This window comes from Sphaeramia orbicularis, chromosome 12, assembly GCF_902148855.1.
Source record: "Sphaeramia orbicularis chromosome 12, fSphaOr1.1, whole genome shotgun sequence".
Lineage (NCBI taxonomy): Eukaryota > Metazoa > Chordata > Actinopteri > Kurtiformes > Apogonidae > Sphaeramia > Sphaeramia orbicularis.
The window spans coordinates 51,232,219-51,249,946 of NC_043968.1; the positions used below are offsets into that span (position 1 = coordinate 51,232,219).

The window sequence follows — 17,728 nt, forward strand, 5'->3', positions numbered from 1 at the left end:
CTGTGTTGGCTGATATGGAACTAAAACAACAAAATCCATAAATTTACAAGAGAACAGTTTTGAACCGTCCACTGTAGTGACCACTATGCATGAAAGGGTTAAAACAGTGGCCTCAGTTCAGGAGACAAACCTGGTGTGGTGCAGAAATAGAAAGAAGCTGTAGTGACAAACAGTCATCACAAGGGGGAACAATAACTTATCTTATTCAATAACCAGCTGCCTCAGTGAGGCTTTATTCTCGAGTTTCATAAGTCTATAGAAACTTTACACCTTCCCATATTTGTGACTTTAATTTAAGCCATTTCATTCTGTGATTTGGAATTAGTCTGAAAGCAACAGGAAACCCTTGCATTTTAATTCATTGTAAAAATGCATAATTCTCATTTTAATTCAGATTTGTCATTTCTTGTTCAGATATAAACACTAAGCATATTTTACTGTGGGTGTGTGTTACATAGCTTCACATGTGCCACACAGTGTTATTCAATGATAAAAAGGGTCTGGACAAAGCAAAGTTTAAAGGTCGTAAGCTATTTTCTCAGTTTCACACATTCAGCAGAACGTACAAAGCGAGACATACACGGAAAGATTGGTTGCAGCTCCTAGATCTAGCTCCTGTCCTGCTCAAGGCTGTATGAACTGGAGAGAACTCCTCTTCACAGGAGGGAACCTAAACTCTGCATCTTATTGGCTGCTGGGTTGGAGGTGGGGACACATGATGCAAACATGGCATGTAGAAAATGCATATGGCTGCAAGCAACAGAGAGGTTTCATAATGCAGAAGAGTCTTCTCTTCTCTTCTCTTCTCTTCTCTTCTCTTCTCTTCTCTTCTCTTCTCTTCTCTTCTCTTCTCTTAATAAATAGAGCCTTTATATTCTACACATACACTCTCTGGCTTAGAAATGTCCTGAGTGTTTTGGCCCAGTCGTTGCCCTGAACGGCACAGAGCAGGGGTGGACAACCTGTGGCTCTCGGGCCACATGTGGCTCTTGGGCCCCTTTCAAGTGGGTCAACACCCCCCTCCCCACCCTCCCAAGCATTTCTATTATTGTCACAGCCATAGAGTCATTCTTATGTTTTGTTACTCCAAATGAATAAAAAAAAGAAGTAGTGGTAGTAGTAGCAGTAAAAGTAGACTACTGCTACTAACACTATTACTACTACTGTATAAATTCTCCTTATAACCACATAATGAATTAATAATAATTATAATTACACACAACATTTTGCTGTTTACTTATTATCATATTGATAATAATTGTCTAGTACATAGCCTATTGCACAAATTGCTTGTTCTAACTGTGTAACTGAGCAACTATAACACACAATTTACTCTGGGATTAGTTCTGTAAATGCACTGAAATGTTGATTTATTCTCTACTTATTCCATACATATTAATCCTAAAGAGCTTCTTTAACAGTCACCACTTTGAGGTAAAACATGAGGGTTTCTTTTGGCTCCAGACAGGGTTTTTTTTAAATTTTATTTCTGTCTTCAAATGGCAAATTAGATACCAAAGGTTGCCAACCCATGGAGTAAAGGGTTGTAGGACAAAACATGCTTGCCTTATACTTCAATGCAAACACAAGAGGTGTGTTTTCACCTGTCAGATTACCAACCTGCTCTATTTATTTGCTTGCTTTCCTCTGTTGACACAAAAATGAGGACCTTCTCCCTGCTTTGTTTGTTTATTAAGCTTAAATGCTGTGCAAAAAAGAACAATATGTACAAATGTGTGAACTTTACATCTTGTCAAACTTTGGACGCATGCATCTTATCATATGGTGGATAACACACTGATTTATTTATTTAATTTTTTTACATAAAAGGGTTTGAGGGTTGGGGAGCTGGGTGTAAAAATTTGATCAGAAAACTAAAAAAAGTGTGTTGGATTGATTTTTTCTACTTAAATGATATTTCCCTTCTTTGGCCTCTCAGTGATCAGTGATCTGGATTTCCCGCTTGCATTGACTTAATAAAACAAAATCCCCCTTTTCTCAGTGCATACATGACACAGTTGATGTTGCTCTGATGTTCTACTTCTGCTTGGTTTGATCTGTGGACCTTGAGGACTGGAAACAGCTGCTACCCATACACCCCCCCCTCACATATGCTTCCACACAATTTCTTACTGAAAACCACAAAAAGGACTATTCATTTGTGGCTTTATTTGCATTTGCTGATAAATTTTGCAGGTAAAGAAAACATGAAAGAATGGAAGTCCTCTCTCACTGTTGTGTTGTTGCCTGTGAAACTGCTTCCAATAAAGAAAGTCAATTAACCCTTTGATGCATGAATTATGAGGACCTTAGTCAAGATTTTTTTCCTGAATGTTTTTTTTTCCTCTTTAGGCATGAACAAAACAATGTGACTGAAATTTCTTAATGAACCTATTTCTTATGGAGTTACAAAAATGTCCACTCAGCTGGACACCATGCGTTTAATTTTTGAAGCAAAGAAACATGAATTTAAAATGCAATATCAAAAAGTGATAAACTGTGTGAAAACTATGAAATACATTTTTTAATGCAACTAATCTGATGTTTTCTCACATTTTATCATACTGTAATACTAGTTATTACTGACTTCATGGAGATAATATGCAAAAAAAAAAAAAACAACAACTTTATTTAAGAAAACTGTTACAGTCTAATAACAACTAGCAGTTGATTTACACTCAAACATCTTAATGCAGATCAGGTTTATCAAGAACAGCAGTTATAGTAATGGCATGGATTACAGTGTATGAGATGATGCATAAGCGTCCACTGCGTTGGCATATGGAACTAAAACAATAAAATCCATGAATATACAAGAGAACAGTTGTAGAATAACTGTGCAGACTGTGCAGGGGTGCAGATGTGTGTTGATGTACAGTGTGTATGTGTATGTGTGTATGTATAAGTGTATGTGACTGTATGTGTGTATGTAGAAGTGTATGTGACTGTATGTGTGTATGTAGAAGTTTTTGTGACTGTATGGGGGTACAGGTTGGTAGGGGTGTGTTTATAGATAATCACAATCTTATGTTGTATATCATGTGATTAAGCACTAACAGTTTGAGGACTGGAATCAGGGGGTAGGACTGGATAAGCAGTGGCTTCTTCCTACTCCCTTTCAGGCACAACAGTTGTTCTTTTTTTCTATTATTTGATTTTTTTTATTTGTGTATTGTTATTTATTTATTTATTTATTTATTCTTCCATATGTTTTGTTATGTTATGTCTGTGTCTAAACTCAACTAAACTAAACTAAACTAAACTAAACTAAACTAAACTAAACTAAACTAAACTAAACTAAACTGTCTACTGTAGTGACCACTATGCATGAAAGGGTTAAAAAAAAAAAAAAAAAAAAAAGTATTAAAAAAAAACAAAAAAAAAAAAAAAAAAAACACACACAAAAAAAAAAACATTCAATTTTGCAGGTAAATTGTACGGAAGCCGAGAACGGCCATGGCTTAACACATAATTTTATTATCGTTATCTCGTGATACGACTTAATTAATTCATTATCACGAGATAACAAAGTTCGTTATCTCGTGATAACGAATTTATTTATTTCGTTATTTCATAGTAGCAGATGCCAACAGGTCCCACTTCCTCCTCATCTCTGCCTCAACAGCTGTTGCTGACATGTGCTGTACAGAGCAGAACACACATTCAACAAGTTACCGGTAAGTTACAGTAAATACAAGTTCTGTGAAGTTTGTTTACTGCGTGTTTAAGGTTCAGGGGTAATCTTAGTCTGAACAGATGAGTTTGACCAAGTTAGCGACTGACATCTATCTGGTTGCTTCAGCTAACGTAGTGTTAGCTACTTGCTATTGCTCCAGTAATGCTCATGGACACTTTACTGTCAGAATCGCAACCTAACTTCATGTTAATGTTATCGAGCCGACAGACACCAGTCAGGCTTTTCTACACTGGCTTATGGAGGCTAACGTTAATTTAGCAGGATGTGTTCAGTAACATTTAATCAAATGTTTGTTTATTCCTCCAATAGTGCTTTGTGTCCTATGTGTCATATGTACGTTATGCTAAGTGGTGCAGTACAGTGCGTTACGATAATCAACTCAAAAGCCAATGTGGCTATTAAAAACACTGGAACTATGACAACCCGTTTGTATTTACAGTTAATGAAGGTCCAGCAGTCAAAAGATAAACTTTTTTGCAACTGCTAACAAGTATGACAACATTAACTTTTTTTTTTTATTAACAGATCACCATGGAGCAGTTTCTGTCAGGCTTGAGGGAAAGGGGCATCCTGAGAACCTAACACAAATGACATACACATGTATGTGTACTACATGTATGTATATGTGTACGTGTGTATGTATGTTGTATGGTTTGTGACTTCACAGACTATTCAAATAAATTATATCTTGTTTGATGAATAACTCGTGTGCCCCTCTCAATTAGTGCATTGTAACCTACACAACAGACTTAATGAAAGCACCCACAGCAATCACTCAACATGCAAGTTTTCATCAACACAACTGATCATTTTTTAATTATTATTATTATTGCAAAAATACAATTTCTCATAGAGACAACAGGATATGGCAAGGTACTACATACATCAGTATCTACAAAAAACTCAAGGCATTAAAATAATTATGCAATATTGATAATGATAAAACATGAATAAAAAAAACAGGCATTAAAATAATAAATACATTTCAGAAAACAATTGACAATTATACACAAGGAGAACACCATATACCTCTCTGTCAAGTCTGCCAAATGTTTGTACAGGTGGGAAGTCTGTGGAACACTTAGGAGTAGCCTAAAACTTCCTGGATTAAAACTCTTTACTCACAAACTGCCAATCATAAAATGTTGGTGGTCAGCAGCCTGGTAAACACAGCAAGCCATCTAATCTGTGAAATAATCTTGAGGTCAGATTGAAGAAACTACTGTAACTGAATATTGGAATAAGGTAAATATGACAAGGTACACATGCCTAAAATAAGGCAGCTACACACCACATTACAGTATTTGTTGAACTTTATCCAGATACAGTGTACTATGGCAGAGCAATGTATAAGAGCAATATTTGACAAACTGTCTTGAAAGACATCTGCACCATAAAAATGTAAATCTTTTTTGTGTAATTAAACATTAAGGAGTTAATCTGCATCTCAACAAAAACACGGCATTTGAGCTTCCTCAAAGTTATCTTTAATGCAGACATTCCACCGCTGTACCTCATACCTGTATTGCTATTACATTATGTAGGGGACGACCAACTGACACGAGTCCCATTCACTGTCCATCACTGATGATAGTGCCTGAAAGTTTAGGATTCTGCGCACAGCCTTGGAAGGTTCCCGTCCACCGAGGATTGTGTCACATCTACTCCAAGTTGGCTGCCTAATATGTGAGAAAAATAAATATCTTACTGACATTAACAGAAAAAGAAGATAAAATCTTTCAAAATGTGAAACACTACCTGCAGGTAACCTACTTAAAGCGGCAGAGGGCCGTAAAGATGAAAGGCTTCTCATTCATTTATGTGGGAGATCTTGAAGCTTCAGAGGCCATGTATCATCAGATATGTATGGTGATTTGTAAAATAAAAAAAAAAAAAAAAAAGACAAGTTAATGTAGTCATACTTGTGACCAGGTGCAAAAAGTTGTTCACCTTTTGACTGCTGGCCCTTCATTAGCAGTAAATACAAAAGGGTTGTCATACTTCCAGTGTTTTTAATAGCCACATTAGCTTTTGAGTTGATGATTGTAACGCACTGTACTGCACCACTAAGCATAACGTACATATGACACATAAGACACAAAGCACTATTAGGGGAATAAATAAACATTTGATTAAACATTACACAGCACATCCCGCTAAATTTAAGCTAGCCTACATAAACCAGTGTGTCAATGCCCTGAGACAAGGGAATAATAATAAATAGATGCAAGGACGCATCTTTCTTCTTCCCACATTTCTTTATGACTGAAATTATGTCACAATTACATTGTACAACATGGACACGAATATATGTTTAACAAATAAATGACCATGCATGACACCACACAATCAGGTCCAACACATACGACCATACAACTCCTATTTAACACATTAGCACTAGGATGCTAACTTTGCTAGCGAAGCTAATTCAGTGTAATAAACATAGTGATAGGATGCTAACTAGCTAACAAGCTGTTTCTATAATAAAGTATGTAGACCAAACAACACTTTACAATTCGTAAGAATTAGTTTGCAGTTGCCTAAACTTCTATATGTATTACTTGAGGTTGTTGTCTATCATTTTTATAACATTACCATACCTGGAACAGGAAAATAATAATGAATAGATACAAGGACACGTCTTTCTTCTTCCCACATTTCTTTGACTGAGAAGAGACGTGACTCTTGGCCTAAACATTAGCATAGAGCTCTACCTACTGGTCTCGTCTTGTAACTACAACACATTAACACATCGATAACATTAACATGAAGTTAAGTTGCGATTCTGACAGTAAAGTGTCCATGAGCATTACTTGAGCAATAGCAAGTAGCTAACATTATGTTAGCTGAAGCAAACGGATAGATGTTAGTTGGTAACTTGGTCAAACTCTCATCTGTTCAGACTAACATATTACCCCTTGAACCTTAAACACACAGTAAACAAACTAACAGAGCTTGTATTTACTGTAACTTACCGGTAACTTGTTGTTGAATGTGTGCTCTGCTCTGTACAGCACATGTCAGCAACAGCTGTTGAGGCAGAGATGAGGAGGAAGTGGTACCTGTTGGCATCTGCTACTATGAAATAACGAAATAAATAAATTCGTTATCACGAGATAACGAACTTTGTTATCTCGTGATAACGACTTAATTAATTCGTTATCTCGAGAAAACGAAGTTTGTTATCTCATGATAACAAATTAACTAAATCGTTATCACTAGATAACGACCATAAAATTATGTGTTAATCCAAGGCCGTTCTCGGCTTCCCTAAAATTGCAGTGGCTGACCTAAATTCTAGTAGGGGTAGGTGTTAACACAAAATTTTTCAGTTACCCACTTCAAAATATGTACCTGTCCTTTCTGACTATGAAAAAGTACAAATTTATGAAATTGCTCAAAGCTAACCCCCCTGTACATACCCACTGAAGTTATGACACCTGTAAAAATCCATTTTTTTCAGACATTTGACGAACTTTAATAATACAAATTTAAATTGAATCACAAAAATCACAAAACATGTGCAATAAATGTTCTAAGAGGTTAAGTGAAGTAATGTCCATGAAACTGATGCAGGGTTTTAACAGAAATTGAAGCCCAAATGTTCAAAAATCCAAAAGCAACATTGACTTAGCTTATCAGAAAATAGTGAATATACTTTACTGATCCAGGATTGTATCCATGGCTTCAGTAAAATCATCGAGAGTGACTTGTGCACTAGAAATAATGTTGCCAAGGTAAATTTTCAGATTGACAGCATAAGTTTCTATTGGGAGTTTCCTATGGTTCTTCATGAGGCGGAACAGGTCGCTGGTTTTCGGCAACGAAAGCGATGTGTCTCGAGCGTAACGAACCTCCAGGTAAAGACGTCCCAACTTTGTGCTATCATCAATGCCAATATCAGCAAGATACTCATCTACAGCAGCAGGTGATGTGAAAGGACCTCCAAACTCCTTCAATGCCTCCAGATCTTTGTTTCTGCGAAATTGTCATTTTGCCTGCTTTTCCTGGTCTGAATGAGGCATGTGAAGTCACCATAAAGTTTTAAGATATGATTCTTTATATGTCTGGTGTGAATTGTGCAGGGATTGCAGAGGAGCCAGTGCTCTTGAAGCAGTTCTGCTACCAACTGGGCTGCATCAACTCTGGACCGCTGAGCTTGGCCTGCTTGATTCGGGCGTAAAAGATACAGCATGTTTTGGATAATGCCCTTGCCAGTAGGAAGCATTCCATGTGGAAACTCGGGTTTCTGGAGATAATCCACAGCACCTAGAGTCTTTTTGGCATGAGACCTTGTAAGTGACATGCTTGTACTAGTTGTAGCCATTATTCACCTGAAAATAAGAAACTGTTAGCATACATCATATTACAGGTTCAAAATATTGTCATATTTTAGGTCAAAATATGCATATTTTGGGCTAATATTCCAATGTACGGCTTCATGTGGATGCACATGAAGCAGTAAAATGTTTTTCAGGATGATTAGATAAATCAGGTTTGACTATTATGTGTGAAAAATAAAGACACCATAAGCAAAATGACAAAAATGACAATTTTCTATGCGCAAACAATGTTCCGAACTCCAGAGGGTATGTACAGGGGGGTTATCCTGGACTGATTATCCAAAATTTGGTATTTTCTTTTTCAAATGGACCTTCTACATATTTTATGGGGGGTACATCTATGCTATCTACAATTTTGCAAAATAACAACCCCCCCTAATTCTAGCTTGGTCCTGGATGGCCCGCCCTCTCCAGAGTTTCCACGTATGTGCATCTGCGGATCAGCCACAGACTGGACTGGTTCAGTGTAAGTGGGCGGAGTCAAGACAGGAACTCCAAGTCCAACCTCATTTCAGCACATTCTGACAGCGTCTGAACCACTGCACCCCGGCCACACTTTTGACGCACTTTGGCTTTCTGGTTTGCGAAAACATTCGGCCATTTTTGCAAACGGTTTCTGAAAGCCTTACACTCTGCATCGTGTGTTTTCCGGTTGAGTTTGCAAGCGGAGCCGACTTTAGGTAAGCATGTGAGAAGCGTGCAGCACCCATACAACAAAGTTCCACTCATGCAGATCGAAGGTTGGCTTGTGTAAATATATGTTACAAATAGCATCATAATGTGGGAGGTTGGTTTTCTTCTGTGATACATAGTCATTTGTATGATCATGTTAATTTTTACCAGTCGATCCATTACCTCTGGGTGTTTTTTTTTTTTACTGCATGAAAACAAACCTGAAGTTCATATGAGGTGTTGGTGCGTCTTTGCGTAAGGAGTACGTTTTACAGCCAGCCAAGCCTCCCCAGGTCCTCAGTTGAACTGGAACTGAATCCAACTTGATTGTCTTGACCCTCTGTCAACATAAATGTCGACAGTTGAATGTAAATACTAAATATCTCCTCCCTAAAGTGGTGTTGTTTTGTCTCACTGTGAATGTTACATATTAATCTTTTGTTTAACCACTTTTGGCCTAATCTCAACTTTAAACCATACCCTCTATGTGACTGAAACATGTCAGTGACTCTGCCTTCAGAAAAACAACTCCCCACACATGTCAAAAGCCTGACACATCTGTGTATGACATTGATCTAGATGTCTGTGGAGTCCTGCAGGTTTTTGATAGAAATCACATGGTTGTCACATTTATTCTAATCTGCTGTTCCACAGGGGTCCATGGCCTTTCTAGGGAGCGCAGTTCGCCGTGTGGTGTTGGCAGCCCGGCCTCCACTGTCTCCTTTGTGCCGAACAAGCACCCGGTCATACAGCACAGAGCAAACCAAGGAGAAAAATGTTCCTTATGAGAAGACACTCAAACAGGATGAAGGAGTCTCCTCTGGGCCCACCAAGCCTTTACCCAGGTAGCTTACCTGATGGATGGATGGATGTACAAATGGTGTTTATTCTTCTTACATCAAGCTGGAAAGTCGTGCATAAATATATACATAGTATTTGTATATAAATGGACAAAGGAATAAACCAGCACATGACTGTGATCATTGAATTAATATAAGCAAATACAATTACCCAAACTGCAAATGCACTGTGGGTCAAAGTGGATGGAATCTACTTCAAAACAAGGAATATACCAGATAAAATTAACCACCTTTGAAATTTTGTGGCTCTGAGAGTTTTCACTCCCTCCAGGAAATACACAGGACCACTGTTCAGCACACTGATGAATTTTTTTTTCACTCCTCCAAATTATCTCCATAAAATCCACCTGTGTGCCAAACAGTGTATTTCCTGCAGGGAGCGACAGTCAAACTCAGGCTGTACTGTCAAGAAGGAGACAACTTCATCTTCACAAGATCCAAGGGTCCGAAAATAAACATTTTTGTAGACAGAATTATTGATTAGCTTATTAGAGACACTGCAATACCTATCAAAAGTCTCAACTAATCTTGAGTGCCATTCTTTGCATTAAGACGGATTAAGTCAGTGAAAAATACACATGGCACAACAACCTTCATCACTTGTTCTGTGTGACTCTTAAATGTTTCCCCCGTGCAACACAATGCACAAAAAATAAAGTCCTTTTCTTATCCACAATATTATACATTTACGCATGACATTAATTTTTGAAAAATGACAGTCATGACAAATTTAAGGCAGTTAAAATGGGTTGTGGAGCAGTTTTTAGTGGGTTGCCAACTGGCACAGGGAAATGTATTGTGAAGACATCAAGTGTGAATTCATTTTCCTATTTAAAATAGAATAAAAGTGACCCCTGGAGCAGTTTATAAAGTTAACTAAAGCCATGAAAAATTTAGAACAGATGCCTCAGTTGTACAATACATAACAACGAAAATATAAATGACAAAAGTCAAAAACCATGTATAAAGAATAAAATACACATCCAGCCTTGAAGACATTACAAGACAAATACAATGTGTAGGATGTAACAAGATTAAAATGAAATGAAAAAATACAAGAAGATAAAAAACCCAAAACCTACAGACAGTGTTTTGATATTGGAAGAGTTATTAAAAATGTAAATCAATGGAAATTCGTGACATGTTTTTGTATGAAGAAGTTTTGGAGTCATTGATTTACTTAGTAAAATGTAACTTCCAATGTTATTTTATATTTCAGCTGAAAAAGGACTTGTGCAGAGCTGAAAGCTAGTATTGCTTTCCAGATAAATTCATGTGAGTCATGTAATTAAAACAATTTTGTCAGATGACCTGCACTTTATCTTCTTTCTGATTCAGGTCAGCGGATGCGGTTGTCATTGGAGGTGGCAGTCTGGGCTGTCAGACTGTCTATCACTTGGCTAAAATGGGTATGACCAATGTAGTTTTGCTGGAGCGAGACAGACTAACTGCTGGCACCACCTGGCACACTGCAGGTAACCAACTGTTGCAACGTGCCGTGACAGCACAGGGTGATGAATTCTGCAATTTACATTCACATTCTGATGTCAGTCTTCATTAATGACCTAAATCCAATCACTGTTGAGTTGTTTGCATGATGGCTGCACTGACAAGCACACAGAGTCACCTCAGTTATTTTAGATCTTGCACAACTAGCTCTGTGATTGCTGAACTGACCTGCATTTCTCATCCAACAAAAGAAGCTGTAACGTTGCCAAATTGGTGCAGGTAGGTTGTTCACAGTCTGGAATGTTGGTAGTTCAATCCCTGGCTCCTGTCAACATAGCAAAGTGTCCTTGGACAAGATACTGAACCCCCATTTGCTCCCAGAGGATGAGCTGCCAGTGTGTGAATGTGTGTTAGTGTGTCCCAGAGGGTGAAAATGACACATTGTAAAGTAGAAAATATAAGGATATATGTATATCCTTTTTATCTGCCTACTCCTGATTTCTAATCTGTTTTTCAAGCCTGTAGATGTTTATCTGTACAGGCAACTGTCTGTAATGTATGTGTACTGTATATTGTCTTAAGGCCTGCTGTGGCAGCTTCGTCCCAGTGATGTTGAGGTAGAGCTCTTGGCCCACACCAGAAATGTGATCAGTAAAGACCTGGAGGAAGAGACGGGTCTCCACACGGGCTGGATCCAGAATGGAGGTCTCTTCATAGCCTCCAATAAGCAGAGGCTGGATGAGTACAAGCGCCTTATGTCGGTAAGAGCCAAAGTTTCTTTATGATCAGAAGCTGCATGTACTTATCAGTAGAAAACTAGATTAGTAGGATACAAAATTTCCCAGTGTCAAGATGAATATTTGCACTGTTTAGCAAGAGTTTTATTGTGTATCTCAACAGAATGTTCAACTCAAGGGTCACTGGGAGCAAAAGTGACCGTTTAGCATTTTTTTCAAGGCCAAATAGGCTATTTACTAATGCGGTACAAAAAAGGTAATAATTGGATCCAACTGCAGTGCTGAAAACAAGATTTAATATTAAACAATATTACTCATGAAACATGCAGAAAAGTGAATGAGAGCAGCAGAAAAAGAAACTAAAGAAAGAGACATTTGCAGACCAACTATGCAGTGTGACGTTGAGTTATGGCTTCTCCCCTAAAGAAAAAAAGTGGTTCCAAAGAGATTCAGCTTTATGAAATGTTAAATGATAAATAGAGTTATGAGGCTAAGTCTGACAGAATTACATGCAGCAACTCTTGTGGAGAACAGTAATTTAATGACATCACCATTGGTCTTGCATCAGCAGCATCGCAGTAATAACAGCATATCCACCATTTTCTAATCAGCCTGATGTGAAACTTACTGAGAAAGTGTATTGTTTGTAATGGAGACGGATGAGTAAATGTATTTTGCAGCTGAGAGCATAGCTTCTAAACCTTGTCATCTCTCCTCAACTGTAGCTGGGTAAGGTTTATGGCATCGAGTCTTATGTCTTGTCACCTGCGGAGACCAAGGACCTGTATCCTCTGATGAATGTTGATGATCTGTATGGAACCCTGTATGTGCCAAAAGACGGCACCATGGACCCAGCAGGAACATGTACGACCCTGACCAGAGCTGCCTCGGCCAGGGGAGCTATGGTAATGTGCACTCATCTACTGATTGGATGTTGTCTTTCAAAGCACATTGCACCCACCTGCTCTATTCATGGAAACATGCTGAATATTACAGAAGAAAGAAGTGTAATTATAGTGTTGTTATCCACGTGTATGTCATTTACTTATGGCCAGGTTTGTCATGCTGTCTTCATGCATCTGTTTTTCTTTTAAATCTAATTTTTGCACATATGTAAACAAATCAATTGTACTCTGGGAAAGTAAGTTTGTAAAGCTGCCATTAGTTTTCTGAAGCAATAAAACACAGGAGTTCAAAAATAGCACTAGTATCTGCACGATAGTGTTTCCTAGATAGATATAAGTCATAATCTTGTGTGCAACTTATCTGTAACTCATTGTGTCCAAATGAGTACAGAGTGAACTATTGATTAGTTTTCTTAGCCACCCTAATAATCAATAGACTTTGGTGTGATTTAATGGTATTTGGTTCATTCTATGCACAACTCCTCTTTATTTTACAGACATTTATATGATTTTTCCAATTTTCCAACACCATCCTCCCTAAAATAGGTGATTGAGAACTGCCCTGTGACTGGAATCCAAGTCAGGACAGATGACCTTGGAGTGAAAAGGGTGAAAGCAGTGGAAACGGCTCATGGGACCATTGAGACACCCTGTGTTGTGAACTGTGCAGGTCAGATGTGGTCTAAATTATATTCCAAGGTCCTGAAAAGGACAGCTGAAAGGACCGTGGTTTAGTGAAGATTTGACATGTGAATTAAACATAGTTTATTAATGTGTCTGTGCAGTGGTGAGTTATGGGTAATTTTGTACACTGTAGCAGAGGAATTTTACATTAGTGTAGATTAGATAAAAGAAGCTGTGGTTATATAATGTTTTTTTCCATGTGCTGTGCAGGTGTGTGGGCCACCAAGCTGGGGGAGATGGCAGGGGTCAAGGTGCCTCTCATTGCAATGCATCACGCCTATGTAGTGACAGAGAGAATCGAAGGTATTCAGGTAAGACCTTCATCGAATAAAGTACCCACAAAGCATTCATTTTCATTCATTTATTTGTTTTGAGCAGAAGAAAAAAGCAAAACTTTTATGTTTACAAGGAACTAATAGCAGAGCAAATACAATAATAATAAATAGAAGTGATCAAGACAGTATAGCAATATATAATATATGCCATGCACACTAATAATACCAAAATAAATTCAATAAGTATTGCTCAAAAAGGAGTGGGAAGAAGAAAACTTATTAAATTCCACCCCCACCTCTCATTTATACAAAGTAACACATTACTTTTGCTTCCTTAATGATAGTTACATTTGTTTAGAGTCTTAATAATGTAAATAACATATAATAGCATAAAACCCACTGTAATCATAGCATAGATTTTTTTTAAAATTATTTCTTCATTTTAGACCATTTTAGCCTCTAATCAACATAATTTTGAGTTTAATATATTTAATCTATTGTTTTGTTTTTTTATAGTTACAATTACAGTTTAAGTGCTCTCAAATATGCATCTTAAAAATAAAATACATTAAGATTAAATTTTAACCCATAAAGACCCAGTGCTACTTTAGTGGCAGTTCCCAAATTGATTTTTTTCTCTCTAAAGTGGCATATGACTTTCGTCACCAATTTTTCATCAAATCTGTAAAACTTGAGTCATAGCCTAAGTATCAAGAATACGTGAATGTTCCTGTGATTACACACCTGAATCTCTTCCCTTATGGTGAACAATTCCAAAGTGTACTCCACCATAAACAATCCATTTGTTTACAAACAGAGCCGGTATGTCAGACGGGCCACACACTCTTGCTACTGCGGCTGTGTGTAGCTCTGCTTCCCACAATGCACGTTGCGACAAATTCCCAAAAATGTCCGACTGACATACTGGCCCTGTTCGTAAATAAATGGACTGTTTATGGTGGAGTACACTTCCAAATTCTTCACTGTGAGGGGAGAGATTCAGGTTAGTAATCACGGTGACAAAAGTCATACGCTGCTTTAACCTTTCTTAAGCAATTTATCACTGCTAATTTGAATATTATCCTCTGTATTTTGTGTTTTTTCAGTAAAAATCATGTATTTTCTGACATTTAATTCATTGATCATGTAGATGTTCATAAAAGCTCAGATTAAAGTTGGGGGTTATTCTATCCTAAACAGAGAAAACTGAAGAAAAATGGACTTTTTCAGCAAAATATATCAATAACTGGATGTAAAACCAACTGTGTCCATCCACTGTCATTGATCCAACTCCATGGATTTTACTGGTGAATCAATGTTGTAGAAGATGACAGGGTTTCCAGGGTAACAGCGGGGCTTCTGAACATCCAAATGAGTCATATTTGATGACCATGAAAAGATGACAAACTGTCGTTTACCCCAATTATTTACATGTATTGATAGGATTAGTGGATCAACAGGTATCAAACAGTTTAGATCAGTAGATGGTTTTGGTCGTCAGTGAGTGTTTTGGTCTTTATGGGTTAAATATGAAACACCAATGGCTAAAGAAAAATCTAAATCTTTAACTCAGCAAACTGTTAATTATAACCCATACTATAATGCGTTTCTTTATGATTAATCTTTTGTCCACATTTAAGGAACAGCAATAGGTTGCCTTTTTGGGGTTATTTTTTCCCAGTAAGAGCTTTTTTCCCCCTCTCTGATACAGTGTGGAATTAAACCTGTGACTAGTACCTGGTTGTTTAGATCAGCAGATTCTGTAAAACTCATGACTTTTGGTCTTTTGTAAAGCAGCGCTTGGTGTATGTTTGCCTAACCACACTTGAAAATGATGTTTGGAGAGAATAGACCTGGCAGTACATAGTTCACCATTAGTTAGATTAGATGCTTGACGTTACATTTTCTGTGCCAAACAGTTACGTTAATTATACACCAAAAGACTGGCAGTGTTAGTAAGTTATTCCCATTGAAACCCTGTGGTACATTGTAACACATTTAACACATTTTCATTTAACAATCCTGAAACAAAACTCTCCAACTTTATTTATTTAACTTTTTTTTTATATCACTAAGAAACACTACAGGTCAAATTAAAATTGATCCAATATGGATATTATGTTGGTGGTTCATTATTGACATTTTCCAGTTAAAAATGTTGCACTGATTCAATCCAGAGTCTGAAGTGTTAGTTTACATAGTGTTGGTCTCCATTCATTCAGGAGTAGTTGCTACCACACAGTGTCAAATAGATGTTGTTGGTTCTTAATAGATAGAGATACTTTACTGATCCTTTGTAGGAAATTATTAAAACAACACTCTAAGATAATAAAAAATACTCTAAAATGAAAAAGATTTAGTAATAGGTAATAAAGGAATAAGATTATATGCAAGAATATACAGTTGTGAGCTACAATATATTATATATGCAAAAACTACAGAGATGAATAAAACCATGGAAATGTAAAGAAGAGAAACAAGGGCAGTGACAGTGAAATAACACTTCCATTTTATTGCACATTGAATAGCCTGATGGCTGCTGGCAGGAGGGATTTCCTGTAACGTTCAGTCGTACATCTGGGTGGGATCAGCCTGGTCCTGGAGGTTGTCTGCTGAAACACCTCCATGCCACGAACTGGGTGCAAGTTATTGTCTGTGATATTGTTTAGCAACCCATTTTGTTAATCTTGGTGACAAACATAATTTTAATTTGTTGCCTGTTTGCTAAGTTTGCAGTCTTGTACCTTGTTTGCCTCAGGCTACTGTCGCTCAGTTTTGTTGAAGTGCCCTTGGATAAGACAGTGAATGCTAACATACTCTGACTGGCTGTGTGTGTTAAAATGAGATGTCTTATGTAGTGCTTTGTAAATGAATAGGTAGAGATGTTCTATATAAACGCAGTCCATTTACAATTTCTCGCATGTATCAAAGTTATGTCAGAAAAATTCTGACATAATTCTTAATTCTAACACCTCCTGTCCTAGCACTTTCAAACATTCCATTTAAATGTATTACTACGGTTATTTTGTCGTTTTACTTGGTATTTTTATTTCACTGTTTTAATTGTACAGCTGTTTTTATGTCTTCTTAATCTATTCTTGTATTTTTAGTCTATAATTTTGCTTTTAAATCTTCTGTACAACACTGTTTTTAATTGCACAGCTGCTTTATGTGTTTAATCTGTTCTTGTATTTTATTTTATTTTTTATTTATTTTTTAAATTTTTGGTTTTCCCCTGTAAGTCGCTTTGTAAAAAAGCATCTGCCAAATGCATAAATATAATGTAATGTAATGTAAAAATTGTTTCCTGGTGTAGGATTTATAGAGGTACCACTGGTGTCAATCATATCTAATTTTTGCTCATGCACAATCAAATAAATGTTATACTTTTTTATTTTCATTTATTTTTAATGTAGAGTAATCTATCCGATGGGTGACTTAATAGAAATGTGCGTTGTACCTTTAATTGAGCTAGCCACAGAATTCCCCATAGAAACAAACATTTTGATATCTGTCTGTACTAACATTACATGACCAACAGGGGGCACTGTGTCAACACTCATTTCAACTTGTTATAGTCCAGATTGGTCCGCTGTGTGCTGGAATGAGATATGTGTACTTGTTTGTGACAGAGAGACATGGACTTGTGTTCATATCCATTAATGTTGATTATGTGTGTCTTTGGGATGAAGGGGAGTGCCTATGTTTGACAGGCTTGTACCCACGATGCACTGCAACTCTGCGGTTGATAGTGCAGTGTGTGAAAGCTTTAGTTAGTGTACACATGTATAACTGCACTCATCCTCTACAGGCCTGTGGTTTTAGCTGTACTGTCAGAGCTTCGCTGTCACTGTGTTATGTAGTTTAAGAGCAGCTTAACCAGCATTACAGCTACATCACTTACACAGACATCAGCCCACACACAAAATGACACATTCGCCCATCCGAACGCCGTCAGGAAATCTGTTCACATCACGCTGTGCAACTTGTCAGGTCAAACAAGCTGTGCTGATCATGTTTTTCTGTGGAAATACACGCAAATTTTTTGTTGTTGCCTGGTGAGGATCTAAAGGCGAGTCAATAGTAATGTGTGCTTTTTTTTATTT

The 17,728-nt window shown here is 37.2% G+C and overlaps 1 protein-coding gene across 1 annotated transcript in view; it reads left to right on the top strand.

Moving 5' to 3' along the window:
• The first annotated feature begins 8,578 nt into the window (after nucleotides 1-8,578).
• Nucleotides 8,579-17,728, top strand: part of sardh (sarcosine dehydrogenase) — a 62,928-nt gene continuing 53,778 nt past the window's right edge. The window contains exons 1-7 of the mRNA XM_030150626.1: nucleotides 8,579-8,720; nucleotides 9,368-9,557; nucleotides 10,911-11,047; nucleotides 11,604-11,782; nucleotides 12,484-12,663; nucleotides 13,210-13,333; nucleotides 13,558-13,658. Coding sequence (XP_030006486.1) covers nucleotides 9,373-9,557; nucleotides 10,911-11,047; nucleotides 11,604-11,782; nucleotides 12,484-12,663; nucleotides 13,210-13,333; nucleotides 13,558-13,658 — 906 coding nt within the window. The 5' untranslated portion in view covers nucleotides 8,579-8,720; nucleotides 9,368-9,372. The remainder of the gene's footprint in view (nucleotides 8,721-9,367; nucleotides 9,558-10,910; nucleotides 11,048-11,603; nucleotides 11,783-12,483; nucleotides 12,664-13,209; nucleotides 13,334-13,557; nucleotides 13,659-17,728) is intronic.